Source organism: Dreissena polymorpha, chromosome 14 (assembly GCF_020536995.1).
Source record: "Dreissena polymorpha isolate Duluth1 chromosome 14, UMN_Dpol_1.0, whole genome shotgun sequence".
Classification (NCBI taxonomy): Eukaryota; Metazoa; Mollusca; class Bivalvia; order Myida; family Dreissenidae; genus Dreissena; species Dreissena polymorpha.
In genome coordinates, this window is record NC_068368.1 from 53,664,822 (window position 1) to 53,684,185 (window position 19,364).

Below are 19,364 nucleotides of genomic sequence, written 5' to 3' on the forward strand. Positions count from 1 at the left end.
TCGAGATCAATAATTAAATGGGCCGCGCGATGTAAAATAGGTGTTTAATGCATGTGCGTAAAGTGTCATCCCAGATTAGCCTGTGCGGACTGCACAGGCCAATCTGGGACGACACGTTCCGCTTTTATGTTCCGTGACAAGAAAGTCTCTTCTAAACAAAAATAAAGTGTCGTCCCTAATTTGCCTGGGGGGACTACACAGGCTAATCTGGGACGACACATTACGCAAATGCATTAAACCCCCTTTTCACAGAGCATGGCTCATTAATGTAACCTCAAGAGTGGTTTCGATGTTTTTGGCTCGGCTGTTTTCGGAGAAAGGTATTAGCATAGCCAGCTCGTCGTGTCCTAAAACCTTAACATTTTGTTAACCTTTTGAACATTGGTTCTAAAATGAAAGTGCTCCCACCTACAACATTGAAACTTCATATGTTGCTGCACCTTGATGAGTTCTACACGCTTCACCACTTTTGGGTCACTAGGTCAAAGTTCAAGGTTACCCCTAAAAAATCTGACAGGCTTTCATTTATTCAAAACTGCACCCGCAGCCGAGCGTTGGCACCCGTTATGCGGTGCTCTTGTTTTCTAAGCTTTGATCACATAGTTTGGACACACGTGACCAAGGTTCGACATGGCCTAGATGTTGCCATGTTAAACTTTATGACCAAGTTTCATCCAGATATGGTGAAAATGTTGACTCTAGAATGGTCACGAGGTAAACTGTGCCAGCCAAAGACGCTGGACGATGAGGACTGACCACAATAGTTCACCATGAGCTCTTCAAGACAGCGCTTTTGTATTGTTGACAGTCAAAATTGATGGAGACAACAACTTAAGGAATGATGTATTTTGTACAAAAAGCAACAACATATCATGTCAAAGCATGTACGAATAACGGAAACTTATTACATAGGAAAAAGACGAACACCCAAATAAATCTGATTAAATTTTCTGAAGATTTCCTAAACAAAATCAATTGAAAAACAGTCTTTACATCCAATGACCTCAACACATTTACATGTAATATGTACCGATCTATTTTTAAATATTATAGCAACATACACATGTATATCGTTCGTTATCATCAATGCACAAATAACAAAACAACGAACAAGGCTAACAAAAAGAACTGACATGATAAATATGACTGGCTACAATTAATACCATCGTATTGTACACGTACATTATTATGTGCATCTAACACGTGGGCACAAATTCACAATATACGCCTGTTTAAATATCTGGGTAACAATGATGTGAATGATGTTATACTTTGTTGTAGAACTTACGGCTCAGAAAATAATGGAGACATCGACAACCGTGGTATTACCATGCAACTAGGTCTTCAACATTTAGCATATGTATTATTATTCAAATTAAATAATGCAAATAAAAAGCTAGGTCAGCAGGTAAGCAAATTACACACAAAATGTAAGTGCTTTGGATAATTTTACATTTTAGGGTTATAATCCATTTGGGCTGAATGCGATTGAGCTGGTTATCGACTCTGGTCGATGTATATGCCCATTTACATTGTCACCAAGTTTGAAGATGAAACGAATAAAACTATTTCGGTAAGACAGCAGAAAAAGTAAATTTTGCAAATGTGTTGTAATTCAATGTTCATACTTAGTAAGTGCGTTTGGACTTGACCGAGATATTATGCCCAAGAACATTATCAACAAGTTTCATGATGAGCCGGTTTTTATTAAATATTGAGCAGACATTTTTTTCTAGAAGTCGCCTCGCCCGCTGCCTACCGCCTGGTTCCCGTCACATATGTTCCTATTATACGCCCCGTTTTGAAAGGGTCGTTCAAACGTGTTCAAACAAGTGACACGTCACTTTTTCTTGACAACGTAGACAGGGTCGCCTACCCGGATGTAGCCTGGTGTTTTAGTAACTGTATGGATACCCATTACGGGTTTTGGTCCGTAGGGGTCCATTAAGCGATAGCTGAAAATCACAACAGCAGAATTTGTTTAACGCTTCATACTTTGACTAATGTTGGTCCCCATAAAATGAAACGTACCCAGGTAAGTAGGTGGCCTCTTCTTGGCACATGATAGTAGATGCATGGTTCACGAAAGAAGATAAATATGAAACAACATTCTTGGCTACAAGACACTATTTTACACCAGCAAAACGGACCTTTGACCATTCAATCTACGTTTCATTCATTTAAACAATAACAGAACAAACTCTTACGTCTTAAGTTCTTTCAATGGTTGTTCGTCCGGGAACTTTTCTCCAGTAACGTGATCGATCTGGGTGATCAGGCACCTGCATGGTCATGTCATAATGTACTCAGTACATGTAAATAGTGTGCAAAACGACATCAGCAGTCATTCATGAGAGCAAAATGGTGACCAATTTTCAATATGATCGCACACATGCTAATTACATGTATACAATCATGATATTTAATGTAATTGTTTGAATACACCGTAGTGGTATTTTTTCATTGTTCAATATGAGCATTTAAAATATCGCCCACTATGTTTGGATATAATTGCAAATAAAATGTTAGAATTATGTTTTGGAAGATTGGCACAAGTTCACATTCAACCTTAAACTCTTCTTGTTGTGTGAAAACAGAGCAACCCGTGCATATTTAGTCATTTGAGAAATGCATGCAGTGATTACCGAAACAAATTGTTGTAAACAAGAAAACACGTGCTAGTTTGTAAACGTCATACAAACGATATTGTGCGTCCTTTGAGGACCACCTAGATTCAACATGATATGTTTTTTTCAAAAAGAGCAGAGTTAGATTCGTCAATGGTCTTTAAAGATGCGATCAACACTATTGTTATAGAATTTTCCATGGAATTTGAGTCAGGAAACAAGACTCACCGTGTACACTGGTCGACGTACCGCACGCTCGTCTGCTCTCCAAAATAGATTTCCCGCCAATTATCCTGCAGCACACAGACACGAAACATGTGTTAGTAAAATAGTACCATTCCATACTGATAATTATCATTTGTTATACTGATACTCCCATAACTCATGTAAAAACATAGTTTTGAGAAGGACACACTGTTATTCAAGATGGCTGGCTACAAGTTGACCAACTTTAATCAACGCCTTTACCCGATTATGTCACACACTACTTCTCATTTCGAATAAGAATCGTGAACAGTTTCCTGTACATTAAATGAGACACGAAATGTAACTCAACGGACAAACGTGTACTGTATCCAAAATGTTCTTTTTAATGTAATCATTTGATCGGCTTAATTCAATTATCAAACAGCTTGAATTTAAAATCAAACATACCATACTATGCGGTAAATAAAAAAGGTAGACAGTTTAGGATCAAACCAACTGTACGTTTATGTTTCTGACTACGCAACCCTACTACGCCAATTTAATCTGCTATACAACCATGTGCTTAATAATAGACTTTAGTTTCGCCTACTTCATCATACGGATGCGTCCCATCGATCATGACGTTTGGTCGGAAGGGAATCACCGACATGGGTGTCGGAAGTCGCCCGTTGAGGTCCGCCAAGGATGACTCACACATGATCATGCAGTGACCGAAGTCTTGGAAGGCAATCTGCGGAAAAGTAGTGTGAACTGGGGTATGGTCACATACAGTAGATGACGACGTTATTTTACATCTTTCAATACGGAAATATACCTCTTATAAGATTTAAGAAGAGCACTTAACCGATCGATAATTATTCCCTACAATGAGGCAGCTACGCCGTTCATTATAATCACCAAAACACGTTGCTGCGACATTTATATTTAGAATACTAGTTTAGGATTGAAGGAAATGTGTAAAATTACAGATACCATTATATAAAATCAACTGGTATACAGTTGATATGTTTCTTGATTTAAGGAGAACAACTGAATTAAATTGCCAGTTTTTGATTGTACATGTACAACTACCCGGTATATGTAGAAACGAAGCAAATTATTGTACATAACAATATGTGTACACTAAATGATTATAAAGTTGTCTCTACAGTTGCTACAGCACTAACGATTGGTCGTTCCGATGCCTACCTCATCTGTCTCCGCAATAAGCGTCCCCCAGTCCTTGTGCACCTTACTCGAGAGGCGCTTGTCAAGACTAGGCGCGGAGAAGTTCAGCCGCAGTCCTTCCTGTTGCAGTACCGAACACACCCAGCCGGCCGCCTCCGCACCCATGTCAAGAGCCGGCAGTGGAGTGTTCTTAACGCTGAAAAAGTACGCACAAGTAGTAATAAAATTGGTTTAAGTTTTCCAAAGTTGCCGATTAGTTCATGATGCGTGAAGTTAACAACGAACGCGTAATAGCACTTGTATCACGACCTTAATTACGACGTGAAACCTGAATACGTATTAAATTTTTTGAAGGTGCAAACCTAAGATTAATTTTTCCAATGTTACCCTGCTATAGTTTGTAAATCCTAACATACGTGACATTACAAGCTTTTACATACCAATCTTAGACGTTTGTACTTCTGTTTATACGTGACCGTAAAGCTTGTATGTTCTTACATACGTGACATTTAACGACTGTACATCCTTTCATATGTGACATCACAAGTGTGAACCTCCTTATAAAGGTGACCTTCCGAGACTGTTCATTCTTACATAATGTCATTACAAGTTTGTACCTCCTTAGATACGCGACCTTACAAGCTTGTACTTTGTACATTATGCGACTTCGCTGTTATGTTGATCCTAACATCTGTGATCCATCACCACATAAGCTTTTGCATCCCTACATAGTCGACTAGTTACAATGTTTGTAAATAATTGTTCTATGTTACCTTACATTATAGTTTGTACATCCTTACCAATACGTGACCGTAAAATGTAACTTACACGTTTGTGGAGCCTTACATACAGGCAATAATAAGTTACATGCTTTGTTATCATAACGTATGTTTTTAAACAACTACATGCATGGCCATACGGTTTTTTATCATAACGTATGTTTGTAAGCAACTACATACATGGCCATACGGCCTGATATGGGTTAATAGTCATAAGAAACGGGTCCGCAAAATCATGTGTCAAACAAAATATGACACTGTAAAAGATTTTATTGCACAACCTTCCAGACTTGCCCTTACATGACTGCACATACTTACGTGCGTTAACTAACAAGTTATGAGTGTCTTAAGCCAAGTGGACTTTGAAGTGTGTACCTGTGCAATAACAAGTTTGCGCACCATAACATTCACAAGTTTACCTGTCAAAATATCCTTACATTCGTAACCTTTCCAGTGTGTACATCACACATTCGTAACATTACCAGCCGGTACATCCTTACATTCGTAGACTTACCAGTCTGTACATCACACATTCGTGACCTTACCAGTGTGTACATCCTTACATTCGTGACCTTACCAGTGTGTACATCATTACATTCGTAACCTTACCAGTGTGTACATCCTTACATTCGTGACCTTACCAGTGTGTACATTCTTACATTCGTAGACTTACCAGTGTGTACATCCTTACATTCGTGACCTTACCAGTGTGTACATCCTTACATTCGTGACCTTACCAGTGTGTACATCCTTACATTCGTAACCTTACCAGTGTGTACATCCTTACATTCGTGACCTTACCAGTGTGTACATCCTTACATTCGTGACCTTACCAGTGTGTACATCCTTACAATCGTGACCTTTCCAGTGTGTACATCCTTACATTCGTGACCTTACCAGTGTGTACATCCTTACATTCGTGACCTTACCAGTCTGTACATCACACATTCGTGACCTTACCAGTGTGTACATCCTTACATTCGTGACCTTACCAGTGTGTACATCATTACATTCGTGACCTTACCAGTGTGTACATCCTTACATGTGTGACCTTACCAGTGTGTACATCCTTACATTCGTAGACTTACCAGTGTGTACATCCTTACATTCGTAGACTTACCAGTGTGTACATCCTTACATGTGTGACCTTACCAGTGTGTACATCCTTACATTCGTGACCTTACCAGTGTGTACATCATTACATTCGTGACCTTACCAGTGTGTACATCCTTACATGTGTGACCTTACCAGTGTGTACATCCTTACATGCGTAATCTTACCAGTGTGTACATCCTTACATTCTCAACCTTGTTAGTTTGTACATCCTTACATTCGTAAAGTCACCAGTGTGTACATCCTTCCATTCGTGACCTTACCAGTGTGTACATCCTTACATTATCAACCTTATTAGTTTTTACATCCTTACATTCACAACCTTATTAGTTTGTACATCCTTACATTCGTAACCTCGCTAGTCTGTACACATTACATTCGTAATCGTACAGTCCTTGTTTCCGTTATTTTACCATTCCGTAAAATCCTTACATTCGTTCTTTACAGTTTGCACATCTGTACTTACGTGATCTTACAAGTTTGTTTAGCCTTATGTAACTGGATTTGTTTGTTTCTACTTTCTTACATACGTGACCATGCAATTTAGTCATATATACTTATAATAAATGTATATGTGAACCAGCAACCGCACAATATAACAGATGTGCATTCTTACATACGTGACCATACGCTTTGGAACGTCCTTACTTGCGTGAAACTATTAGGTTTGCACATAACGGTATGCTAGTTTGAAAGTATTTGTATTCTAACCCGAAATAGTAGATTGTGTTTTATGCGATCTGACTACAAAGCTTACGTAACTGTCGCTGTTTGGTCGAGTGCGACTTTTGGGTCGAGAGGAAGAATGAGCGTTGCCATGCCCGTAGCGTCCAGGTGAAGGTGGTTACCATGGATACTCGGTGAGATCAGGGTGAGGCGGGCGCTCTGCTTCATCGTCATCATGTCGCCATTTTTCGTCACCAGCCAGTGCCTGCCTCACAACGAGAACTTGGGTACAATTAAATGATAAGATCGATCTATCGGTCTAGAACAAATCGTTTAGTTCGCTTTCCAGAAAATAAGATCGGCTATGTTAAGACTATCGGCTAACTACATGTGTCTCTAACGTATTGGTACTGTGAGAAGTGAATAAATAATCGAGCTATGAAATACGAAATTACCAACAGAAACTTATACGTTTAATAATTTTAAAGCTTAATTTAACTTTTCTGCAAAAATAAACCGCTAGCTCTACATATGCATATCAAGTATATAGTTATTATTTAACTAACCTGTCGGCAACTCCATTGTAAACAATACCATGGTCTGTCAACCGAACCTCTGTGATATTGTCCGGCAATTCTCGAGCAGATTTTAAAGGGAACACGTGTAAACGAGACACGTGACCGACCAACTGCTTCCTCTTCCGACTAGCCAAGAACGTCAGCACTGCGTGTTTCACTATAGAGCCAGTTAAAAGCATCCATACCGTGCGGTTTTCGTCCAACATTTCGACTTACGTAATCACTTTTTCTATCCGACTACTGTGCTACTTAAAGATATTTTGCGAGCTAAGTTTTCGTATGAGTGCGGATGTGAAGTAACTTTCAGATCGTCAACTACATGTAGATGTTTTTGTTCTTCATGAATTTATCTTTACTGTACGGTAAACACACTGTACAGTGCTATCTCACCTGGACTGTATGACCAGCAGATCAGTCCAGATCAGACTATCACTGTTCGATTATCGATTTGGATTGTTTACATCGTCAAATACCAATGCGAGGATTCACGTGATCAATATATGACGAGGATCGATTTTGGGATTTTTTTCACATTCATCAAGTTTAGTATTTTATTGCCACCGCCATGAAAATTGTTAAATCTAATAAACATTTACATCCGGATTTACATACACGTACATGTATCTAGCACGAGTGTAAAACTAAGTGTAGAAATTTGTGCATAAATTATATCTATAGTATGCGTCGTTTTGCAATAGCCAAGGATTTTAACCTGACGATCACATTTATTGGGAATATAAAACCTGCGTTCGTTTAATATCGACTAGCTACATAGAACATGTTAAACAGTAAAGCATCGCATGTTTATAACGTAAACTATGAAGACCGCGTGATGAAATTAAACATGAACCGCTTGTATCATAAACCGGTTTAGTAATTCGAGCAACATTCAGTATTACCTGGTATATTCTATCATAGTTTAAACGAAGAAGCCAAAACAAATAGTTTAACATTAAAATTTAGCGATTTTTAAAGCAAGAGACAGTTGAGAGGTAAACTTAGAACTTGGGAGTTAAACAAAAGCGATCGACGCTATTTTCGTGCCGACCATGCACGTTTTTTTATATTCCGGTTTGAGGTTGCAATCATGTTTGCAACATTTGATAATTTCGCTAATTTTACTTTTAAATATGAAAAAGACCTGTTGCATAGCGAGTTTGAAAATATCGGTCAATTGAACATCGTTTGTAAGTGCGAAATAACTCGTGTATGGTAAAAAACAATTTACTGAAAAGACCACCTAATCTACCTGCTCTTTTTTATATGTTAATCATTTTTTGCCTGATAGACCCAGGGAACATATGAACACTGGAAAATGATTTAGCAACGATCATAACATGCTCTCTGGTTTGTTACGAGTGGAACGCCATCGATGAATTGACATTAATTCTAATATTGAAATCATTTGTATTGAAATCATTTTAAGTCTATGGTCATACATTTTTAATGTTTTCTCTAATTAATATTTATATAGAGCTACACAAACATGATCAGATGTTCGTCGAATTTGCCGCACCAAAATTTCGTAAAATGAAATAAGATTTCTTTTCATTGTGCGCGCATGGTCCATTTTGTCCTGCCTCTGTTCTTACAAGCATGAGTTAAGTCTACATATTTTTTTTTAATATTTAAAGGTGCAACATTGAATCAGCTGAATGCGTTTGGCAGAAATCTACACATTTATTTACATTATTAAAAGGATTTATATAGCGCTCGCGCTATAGTTAAGGCTCAGTCACAAAACTGATCGATTTGATGTGTCCTTACTTGAATTATACATCTATGGGGTACTTTTTATATCCCGTTAAATGTTTTGAGTGACTCTGTGCCATATTAAGTGGCTCCTTAAAACCGGTGCTTTGAATTGATCGCTCTAAGGTGTTGACCTTAGTTTTATTCATTTTTATCTCGTCTATTAAATTGTTTTGTGGCTCACTGTCTGGACATTTGTTCATTGCTCTTCATAAAGAACCACTGTTGACGTTTTCCTTTGTGTTTACTAAACGCCATATATATACATGCCCTATTAAGATCTCAGTCATCGCGGCTTCATTAAGATCTCAGTCATCGCGGCTTCATTAAGATATCGGTCATCGCGGCTTCATTAAGATCTCGGTCTTCCCGACAGAACCATTGGTCCGTGCAGAAGTGAACCAAAAGTGAAGAGAAAACTGGGCATAATGCATGTGCGTAAAGTTTCGTCCCAGATTAGCCTGTGAAGTCCGCACAGGCTAATCAGGGAGGACACTTTCCGCTTTTTTGACATTTTTCGTGTAAATGAAGTCTCTTCTTAGCAAAAATCCAATTAAGGGGAAAAGTGTCGTCCCTGATTAGCCTGTGCGGACTGCACAGGCTAATATGGGATGATACTTTACGCACATACATTATGCCCATTTTTATCAGAACAAGACACATATACATAGGCACCATTTGTCCACCCTGAAGTGAACCTGACACCGTCCTTGTATATGTATTACAGCAAGAATCCCATGCTGTATTTAACCAGACATCTTGATTGTTTATAAGGACTTATGGTAAGTCACTGATATCTTAATAACAAACTATAAACCTAGAGGTCAATATTCTCTTGAAATATCAGGCGAATACGTGCTAGTTATATTACAAATACAGTTGAATATGTTCGTGTTCAAGGGGCAATCCTAATCGCCAAAAAACGTGATTCCACAAAAAAACGAGGGAAACAAGGAAATAACTTTACCAGACATCTTGCAATTTTTACAGACTTTATTAAATCATAACATAAGATGAAGCATTCGTATTGCTGAGCACAGAACAACACATGGTACGGTTATATACACTTTTTGTCTTTAGATTTAGACACCAAAAATACACGCAAATGAAAAACCTCAGCAATAGTCTATACATAAATGTGTTCAGAACTATCAAAAACACGACCTAATGCTCCATGATGATGAATGATCTACTATATCTACTACTTGTACTATGGTGTTGTAGATGATTGTATGATGGGCAACGCCTTTCTAACACAACGGACAAAGACAATTTCCTTTAAACTAGACATTCACTCAAGGGAATACATGGTGTAAAACAATTAGGTTATGATGTCGAATACAAGTCACACCAAAACTAACACCGGTCAAATCAATACAAAAAGGTCATATTCCAATACTACAATAGTAAGAACATTGTTTAAATACAACTTTATGAGAAATACAAAACGCTGAAAATAACTGAAGAATTTCACAACAGGATGATGTGTAGTGTTCAGATAATACATAATGGATGTTTTACATCAGTAATGCATAACTCAGTGCGTTGTTGTTCTTTTTGTTAAAATCAACAGTCATCAAGATAGGCTGTAATATGAATACAGCTGGGAGTGTGGCTTAAAATTGATGTGTCACAGTTTAAACTGCCGTTAAAGAGAAATTTGTGCATATGAAAAAAATATGGAGTTTGTTCAGTAAAATTACATGTAAAAACATGAAGGATCTTTGCAATATTTACATGTTCATCACAATTAATTATGAAAAAGCCTCTACATGAAAAGGCCACATATTCCATGTATTTAATTAAGCAGCTTTGTTAACACAGGGACAACAAGAAATGTGTTGGTTAACATGGATGCCACGCGCATTCAGCTTTCGTCTGAAAACTCGACTTTTGTCTCAAAACCGGAACCAAAATATGGAGGTTCCCAAGATACCGGTAACACCTGTTTAATACGCTTGCCTCTCCCTCCTCTAGCAACAACTCTTTGTTAGTTCAACGTGACACAAGTGAACACAAGTTGTACTTTTTCATATAAAAAGGGGACATATCTCCAGTTAAGTCAAAATATCAGTCCAAATATGGAGCTGCTCTAGTTCACATGCTGGTTAATATACTTGCCAAGTTTCATCCCCCTAATACCAGTACTTTAACATATGACAGAAAGAAGGTCAGCTGGTCGGATGGGTTGCACAAGGGCAAAACTATATGACCATCCAGAAGGGAAGTGAATGCAAAACAAAATAAAAACTAAATTTCACGTCTGAAGAGTTGTCACATTTTTATTTTTCCAATTGATCAAGTGGTAAACAAAACTGAATTGAGAAACCCCCACCCCCAACATCCCCGCTCTCCCAACTTGTATATTAACTAGTTGACATAAATCAATGAATGGTAAATGAAATGCTACATAACACATTAATGTTACATATGCGAGTTGTCTGGTAACATAAAAAATTGCAAACAAACTACACAATTAAGTTCTAATACAATTGCACATTTTTGCAAAAATATGACAATTTCTCAGGGCCCAACCCCATTAAACCACTGATATAAAAGATACATACACATTTAAAAAATGTTTTAATGGTATATTTAAAACATGTAAGAAAGCAAACTTTGATTTCAAAATAATTACAACCGTTAGATGTTACAAAGACAAAAACGTACTATGTTAAAGGTGTCAAAACTGTTACTTTTTATCATTAATTGCTAGAATATTTACACCTTACAATCAGCAGGATTTCAACAAAAGGTAAATTCATGTCAGTATTTCAAAAGATACTTGACGATAGGTAATCAGCACGCTGCCATTTAAATAATGCTATACAAATCTTAAACTATAGAAAAAACAAAACAAATTACATTTCTAATCAAAAGCTTTTCACATTATCCAAACAGCCATTAACATTTTATTGGGGGTTAAACAAGCTCTTCAGCCTAACAAAGGAGTATGTTCTGCTATATTACAAAGTATGAAGCACAAAGGTATACTCCTCTGTTCTACACAAATTGTGTCACCTTGCAATGCAGTGTTCCTAGCAGCAAGTTTACAGATTAATGTCCTGATAAAAGTATTCCAGAATCGACAAAGGGTTCAAAGTGAATTATTTGCTGGAGCATTTAACTCTACCTGTTAAAACGACAAAAAAATCAATAACTGAACAATATTTACATATTTGTAACAATATTAGCAACACAGACATTCTATTTTATGCAAACAAATCGAAAAAATAGCCATGTGTCAGCAAGTAATAAATACCATGGACAAGCTAGTACAAATTGAAAAATGATACAATGATTGTTTCTGATAATTACTAATAAAATGTAATGTACAATGCTTGGCAGACAAATCTGTATTTGTTAGTTTCCCATCTGCTTATAATCATCAAAATCCCTTAAGAAGTTATGCCTTCCGAGACATGATGAATGGATCCAATCCTTATTTGCAATCTTTAAATATGTAAGTACACTAGTAAATTTTGTCCAATACACAAGTATTGACAACCATGTTATAGCAGTTTAATACAACAATAGTCTCAGTGTTTGAGAACACAAAGATCCCATAGCAAAAACTACAACTTTCAAACATTGTGTTCACAAGCTTCCGTAACTTAAAGAGTCTTAAAGCGGGCAGACAAACTGTCAAACTAGTAAGCACTTTTTTCTACTATGTCAGCTAGTTCTTTTTCGCAGACTCCACCAGGTTGCAAATAAGTAACAAGGAGGTCGGGTGGAAGGGAAGGGCACAGCCCACAAACTGCCAGACCGAATTCCACCGACCCATCAAAGCACTGTCAATCCCCACTTGTCTATATACAGCCAGTCTCCATCCCATCACTCGTTTCATTTTTATTACAGTTGGTTCCCAGCGAGTGCATCTAGTCCTGCATGTCCTCCTGTATCTCGTGGGGACCTATGATGCCTGGCACTGATAGCTGGATCTTCTTCTTCTCTTCTTGCGCTTGTTTGATGGCCGACTCCCGCTCATCCAGGAACAGGTCGCTGTTGTCTTCACCCGCAAACTCCTAGAACAGTAACACACAGACACTGTCTTAAAACTGTTTTGTGAAATATTTTATTTTTTTAAATACTTTTTAAGCCATATACTGTAAAACCATTAAATTTCGTGTGGTACGAATTTTTGTGGATTTCGTTGGTCCGCTGAACCACGAATTCAAGTACCAACGATTATTTATACATTCATAATGCCATTTCCGACATTTTCTTTGGTTGTTGGTTATCCGAGATATTTGTTTTTGTAGCATTTACTTCACTTCAGTAGGTCACATTACACTATATCTATGATTTTTCTTTTTTATTTATCATCGTTAACAGTTTGCAGATTTCTTACATATGTCAATTAGTGCCAATTTAAGTTAAAAGAGACTTAACGTTTTTCACACATGTATTTTGGGGACCTTATTACTCAATTGTTACTACAAGGGGACCGATTGCGCTGAGAATTGCAAATATTGTCAAAACAACATTGATGGCAATTAGCGAGCGGGGACCCACCAGTGCGCCGCTTTATCGCTCTTATCGACAATTATCAGCAACACTTTAATGCTTCAGTGCACATTAACCTCAAGTCTTGCTGACAACACAGATTAGCATATTATGCCTCGTTATAACTCTGGTTGTTTTTATAACAGTTTAATTATTATGACGGTCAGTCTTTCCCAAAAATTTGAAATCCACGAAATTACGTTTGAACGATAAGTTGTTTTTTTTAACTTGCAATCCACAAAATTACGTGTCAACGAATTAGTTTTTTTTTTTATTAAACCACGAAATTTCATACAGACGAATTTCTATACGTTAACAGTATTTGACCTTGATCTTCACCACTCAAAATGTGCAGCTGCATGAAATATCAAGTTTCTATCTTCAATATTGCAAAAGTTATGACCAAGGTTAAAGTTTTGGGACAGAATGACAGAGTGACAATGAAAGACAGGCAAAACAATATACCCCCGATCATTCAATCTAGGGGCATAAAAAGATATTTTTCTTTCCAGAGAACTGACTAAATTGAAAATGGGAATAAACAGCACAAAAATTTATAAACAAAATCGAATCTCTTCTCCTTACCCTGATCTGAACCAAGAAGTCTCGCAAATGTTCCTTGAACGAAGCAATATCCTGGTCAAAACTGAACAGGCCTTCAATGAAGATTTTGATCTGGGGTCTGAAATAAGAATGGTTGATCATAATTTGTATACACCACAACATTCCATTAACAGTAAAAATTTGAGAAAGACCTTCAATCATTAACAGCAAATTTTTCTTCTTGACTAAAAAAGAAGAAATGTCAATAACAAACTAAAGTGTATTGATAATAAAGAAGGAACTGGGATTTTGAAGTTTCATGTTCTAATATACTCTGTCTATTTTGTCAAAATATTTCAATAGATAGTAAATACCAAAATCAGTTTTTCAGCGCATGCACTTAAATAAAGATAAAAATCAATTTACTAGGGACCACTTTTTTATATCTATTGCATCGGTGTAGTTATTAGAAATTTGAAGCTGAAATTCGGCAGATCTTCAAAAGAAAGATGCTAATTCATAACAGTTCTAGATGTTTGTTTGCTTAGTCAGTTTTTTTGTGTGCTGATTTCAACAGTATTTCATTAATATCACAGCAGTCACTAATAGAATTTTAAGACATTGATGTTAATGATATTGTCTCTTTCAGAAACAGTTACATTTTTAATTGAAAGAAAATTCTCCTTCAGGACATAATCCATTTTTAAGGACTACATGCACAGACAGGTAATAAACAAAAGCAGCCATTCTAGAATTGAATGAACTTTTGCATAAAAGACCAGACAATTGAAAGAATTTTGGTACAAAACTAATAATATGCCTAAATAAAGAATACAACACTTTCCCCATCAAAGAGTGAAACATCCCCCCCAAAAATTGTTTGGGCCCTTGTGCATTTCTTTCCAAGCACACCAGGTCCAACAGTCTTACACTTACTCATTGAGATGTGGAAAGGCTGCCTTGAGAAGACTCAGCAGGAAGGTCTGTATAAAGCTATTGTTGTCCGCCACGGTGCTAGTGTTACCGCCCAGGACGATGGTGATCTTCCCACGCTCAACCAGGCTGAACATGTACGCCAGAATGGTCGCCTGCATCGTCAACCCTGAAAGCATACCAAAACACGGTGTAACCATTTATCGTTATATATACAATTGCACACACATTGCAGAGTTGTCAAAAATATTTGATTAATCTTAAGTTGAATCCTTATTGGAAAATTCTATTTACATATGTTGCTACAGTATTAAACAGTGTATTAACAGGCGAGGAAAACTAAGGATTTAGCCAGTTGATCAAACGCCAGTCTTCAATCTAAAAAATAGTAGATAAGGGTAATGTACTATTCCTGCATCCCCCCCCCATTTTCCCTAGATGAAGACTGACAGCCAGTTGCATGCATGCCATACAGCCATTTTTTTAAAACATAAAAAAGGCTACTTTCTTCAGAAATTGTTTAAAAGCTCAGTTTTACGCTTATAAATGCGTACACACACACACTCACCTGCTGTGTGTGAACTGTCAGTGACCACAGAAAATATGTGCTGAAGGATGTCCGTGAAGAAGGTCTGGTAGAAGCTCTGTGCCGCGTTCTCCTCACTGGCCACGTTCTGCAGCAGCACGTACAGGATGTCTAGGCCTGTGTCAGCCACGTTACGCATCGTGTGCTTGAAGGCCCAGATGATCGAGTCCAGTACCAGCTTGAATTGAGCCGCAGGGATATTCAAGAATGCTGGAACAGGTACAGTATGACATTGCAATTGTGTATTGAGAATTTGTTTGTTTTACCTGTGCCAGTATTCACAAACCCATTCTTGAACTTATGTCTAAGAATAAAGAATATTCTTTAAATTAGAATATTCACGAACTGCTTAATTTTTATTCAAACTCAGCATTTACCACCTCCACATCCCTCTTCATGTAGAACATTCTTTAATGCCATAATCTTCAGTGGTAGCCTGCATATATTCAAACTTTTAAAATATTGTCCTTGGTTCTTAACCAATTCTTCATTCTTAAGTCTATGAAAGGGTTGGCGAATACATGCCCTGAACTGTTTGCCTTTTTTGAATGTATTCAAGTCATATCAAAGCAGTTAGTAAACCAACTAACCTGGGAACAAAGGATAACCAATACTTTGTACACATAGTTATGCCATTGCAGTGCTCGAGATAGGATTTGAAATAGGCAGGGGGGGGGGGGGGGGGGCTATTTGTCAAAAGTGCACTTTCGACGCTCAGTATTTTGTCAAAAGTGCACTTTTGAGCGCCCAGGCGTATCTGGAATGCTCCCTGTTGCATGTTAATTTATGTTATTAATAATTGTTGGTATATATTCTTTCCATTATTATTAAACCATTTAAATAAAATGTCTACAGTGAGGAATAAATTAATTACATGTAATAAGAGAGCGGGGCTTCAGAAGGGCAGAGCGGGGCACCCTTCCAATAAGGCCTAGCTGGAGCACTGTGCCTGTAACTGACAACTCCCCTGCTTGAAGCATAGGTAGGGAATTGCCATAGAAATACGTGCAATCTTGGAAAATACTGAACAATTTTTGTTAATGATGTTTTTGAAAACTGCAATTGTCATTGTTTGTATTATATTTTAATTATGCAACCCAATAAAATAAAGAAAGCTAAATAGCAGATTATTTGTTTTTTATATTTGGTAACGAATCGAAAACAGAATACCAATACATTGCAGATTTAATGCTATTTATATACATGAAGTAGTAACCAAGCAGAGTTGTCAACATATACATTTTTGTCAGAACTTTAGCAAATAATAATTGCGCTACCAAAATACTCCTGCAATAAATGTAAATCTATCCCCAACCTTAGAACCAATGTGAAAATGGCTATGTGCGAACAGCAAATAACCAAACAGCTGGCGAGTAACTCAGAATCTGTTCAGGTCCTTTGCAGTTGCTGCTCATAAGTACCTTAGCGATGAAAATGAAGTCTTTAAAACTTGAATCTAGTAGGAAAGGTCTTTAATTTTATTTTAATTTGATGTTATAATGGATTACAAACCCATCAAAGTGCATAATTATCAGAGTATAAGAGGGTTAGGCAACCACCCACCTTGGAAGCAATGTGTGTTCACAGACTGCAAGAGCAGGAAGAAGTTGGTTCTGTGTTCGGGGAACTCCTCGAAGTCTTTGTTGATCATTTCCAGAGTGCACTCAAATACTGCATCAAAGATCTGTGGAATGTCCTTCGTTATGTGACTCTGCAACAGAGAAAACATTTTAATTTGTGCGAGACATTTTATGAAATATTTTGTGAATCGGCTAAAATTGGTTATTTTGTGTTATAAAATGTGAAAAATGGGTTAATTAAGACCATATTCTAGTACATACCAAGTATAAGATTGCAATAATTTAATAAATCATAAACTCCTGTTAAAAAAGTGTAAATTATGTACATTGTATTATTGTAATTTAAATTGTGCAATCCTTTTTTTTTCTCAACCAAAAATAAAGGAAAAAGTGATTATCATATTACATGTTTACATTTTACTTTGTTATAAAATATCAATCAAATACATAGCTAAATGATATTTTGATAAAACCTGGTTTGATCAAAATAGCTGGGACTATCAATAAAAATGCAAATTACTTTGTCAATGTTTGTCAACATTTAGTCTTTTTTCAAAAGATGCTTCTATTGAGAGGGAAATTTTTATGTCTACATGTACAGGTGAACACTAAATCACTTCTGATAAGGGCATGGGGACAAATTTAAGCCCCAAATGAGCCTAAAATATGACTGCAAGGTAAATTAAAGAAATCAAAACCCTATAAATGTTTCAAATTCATAAAAAAATCTTAGTTTAAATTCTAATTGCATGCATCAGTGATAACATACTATACAAATTGAGTTTATATTTGTATTTAATTTTCAAATGGACTACAAACAAGTCAAGATGCTTATATAAGTGATAAAGGATTAAGGAGAGTACTACTGTATACACCAACCTCAAGTCTGTTCACTATGCTTGCCATTGTGCTCAACACCTCTGGTTCTCTTGCAGCAGGGACGTTGCGCTGGTAGTCCAGTAACACGGCCTCCAATAATGGTGGGACAAAGTTTTCCGCAACCATCGCAGGGTCATTAGATCGACTCACCCAACCTGATATTAGTTTCAGTGTCTCCTTTTTTACTGTTCTCATACTACGAATTAGTGGCTGTTTTGTTACACTTTCACCGTTCGATGCAATAGCACTACTAATGTTCTCACTCATAACTTTGTACACATTTAACATGTCCAAATAAATGCGTCCAAGCTGAAAGGGAAATAAAAAGAACACTTTTAATAACATCATTTATCCTTAATACCAATTTTGAGTAACAATTTGTCATTTTTCTTGCTTTTTATAAATTTTTGTTGATTAACAATAAAAGGGGGTAATCATGTGACAAACAAGAACGCAATGTCCATGCCGAGACAGGAATTTTTTGCAGTTTTATATCATTTATAACTATAATTAATAGTTGAAATACTGCTCACTTTCCAGCCATATCTGCAAGAAAGTGATTAGTGTTTATATCGTATAAATAATTGCTGTATATCTCGACTTTACTCACAGCAAATTTTTTTAGTGGGTCACACAATTTAATTTCCCAGTCACAAAATTTTGGATGATGAGTCCATAATTCATAGATGCATTAGGCAAACTGGCTGGTTTGCAAACTTGGTCAAGATATTATACCCATACACATTATCACCAATTTTGAAGATATGATTCAAACTGAGTGAGAGAGCGGATTAGGAGTTTTATGCCAATTTTTTGTATTTAATGGCCATAATTCACAGGTGACAGAAGTGCTTTGTGCAATCCGCCCACAAATATGATCACAAGATTATATAATTCTAAATTATTTTTTTTAAATATTGAGCAGACATAGATTTTACAGATGGCGTCATAATCCTGGATGCCATCCACATGAAGCAGCTGGTACCACGAGGTTTTTTAAATGGGTGCATTTTTTAATTGCACTATCCAGTGCAATAAAAGCTATCTAAAAATGGTACCAGAAATCAACAACATTCAACCATAAAACCAACTTTGTGAAATCATCGCACTCAATAGACATCATCGTAAAATCTGCAAAAAAAACCCAACAAAACAAATATATTTTCCATCAGCATCTCACCTGCACGACGTAAGGATGTCCAAGGGCCTTACACGCCCGGACATTAGTCTTGAGGATGTTGCCAAGCTGCTTGACGGCGTCACCATCCTTGAGCACCTCCACGTTCTGTGTTGCCTGGTTGATGATGCCGTCCCACACCTGCAGTGAGTTTTTTTGCTTTATATTTTACAGCCTGTGTCTTTTGGATTGGAAAAATAGGGCCATAAACCATGAAATTGGGAAAAATAATTAAAAGTTATAAAGAAAATAGCTACAGAATTATATC

General features: G+C 36.8%; 2 protein-coding genes and 1 long non-coding RNA gene across 18 annotated transcripts in view; all 3 read right to left on the minus strand.

Moving 5' to 3' along the window:
- Nucleotides 1-831: 831 nt before the first annotated feature.
- On the minus strand, nucleotides 832-7,768 carry LOC127858185 (mitochondrial amidoxime-reducing component 1-like). Its single transcript, XM_052395159.1, has 7 exons — nucleotides 7,126-7,768; nucleotides 6,651-6,824; nucleotides 4,023-4,197; nucleotides 3,424-3,564; nucleotides 2,856-2,920; nucleotides 2,208-2,282; nucleotides 832-1,955 (listed from the first exon to the last, which is right to left on the minus strand). Exons 1-7 carry the CDS (start codon nucleotides 7,341-7,343, stop codon nucleotides 1,841-1,843), a joined length of 963 nt encoding a protein of 320 aa, XP_052251119.1. The 5' UTR covers nucleotides 7,344-7,768; the 3' UTR covers nucleotides 832-1,840.
- On the minus strand, nucleotides 4,208-6,643 carry LOC127858186 (uncharacterized). Of its 15 annotated transcripts, XR_008038791.1 has the most exons (5): nucleotides 6,024-6,643; nucleotides 5,928-5,959; nucleotides 5,736-5,767; nucleotides 5,673-5,704; nucleotides 4,208-5,640 (listed from the first exon to the last, which is right to left on the minus strand). It is a non-coding gene; the product is annotated as an uncharacterized LOC127858186 (long non-coding RNA). The 15 variants fall into 15 exon arrangements; XR_008038796.1 differs by lacking the exon at nucleotides 5,736-5,767; XR_008038792.1 differs by lacking the exon at nucleotides 5,673-5,704.
- A 2,096-nt stretch (nucleotides 7,769-9,864) lies between the features above and the next one.
- LOC127857673 (exportin-1-like) overlaps nucleotides 9,865-19,364 on the minus strand; it is a 29,895-nt gene continuing 20,395 nt past the window's right edge. For both annotated transcript variants that reach the window (XM_052394259.1, XM_052394260.1), the window contains exons 16-22: nucleotides 19,100-19,237; nucleotides 17,920-18,228; nucleotides 17,024-17,171; nucleotides 15,443-15,670; nucleotides 14,878-15,043; nucleotides 13,984-14,080; nucleotides 9,865-12,917 (exon numbers count right to left, since the gene is read on the minus strand). In XM_052394259.1, coding sequence (XP_052250219.1) covers nucleotides 12,771-12,917; nucleotides 13,984-14,080; nucleotides 14,878-15,043; nucleotides 15,443-15,670; nucleotides 17,024-17,171; nucleotides 17,920-18,228; nucleotides 19,100-19,237 — 1,233 coding nt within the window. In that variant the 3' untranslated portion in view covers nucleotides 9,865-12,770. The remainder of the gene's footprint in view (nucleotides 12,918-13,983; nucleotides 14,081-14,877; nucleotides 15,044-15,442; nucleotides 15,671-17,023; nucleotides 17,172-17,919; nucleotides 18,229-19,099; nucleotides 19,238-19,364) is intronic.

Bases quoted from the DNA above. Each gene is read 5' to 3' on its own strand.
- LOC127858185 (XM_052395159.1), bottom strand. From the start codon at position 7,343: ATGTTGGACGAAAACCGCACGGTATGGATGCTTTTAACTGGCTCTATA. The intron at 6,825-7,125 runs GTTAGTTAAATA...GTTGTGAGGCAG, and splicing joins TACAATGGAGTTGCCGACAG to GCACTGGCTGGTGACGAAAA. The intron at 1,956-2,207 runs GTAAGAGTTTGT...TGTGATTTTCAG, and splicing joins CCATTGAAAGAACTTAAGAC to CTATCGCTTAATGGACCCCT.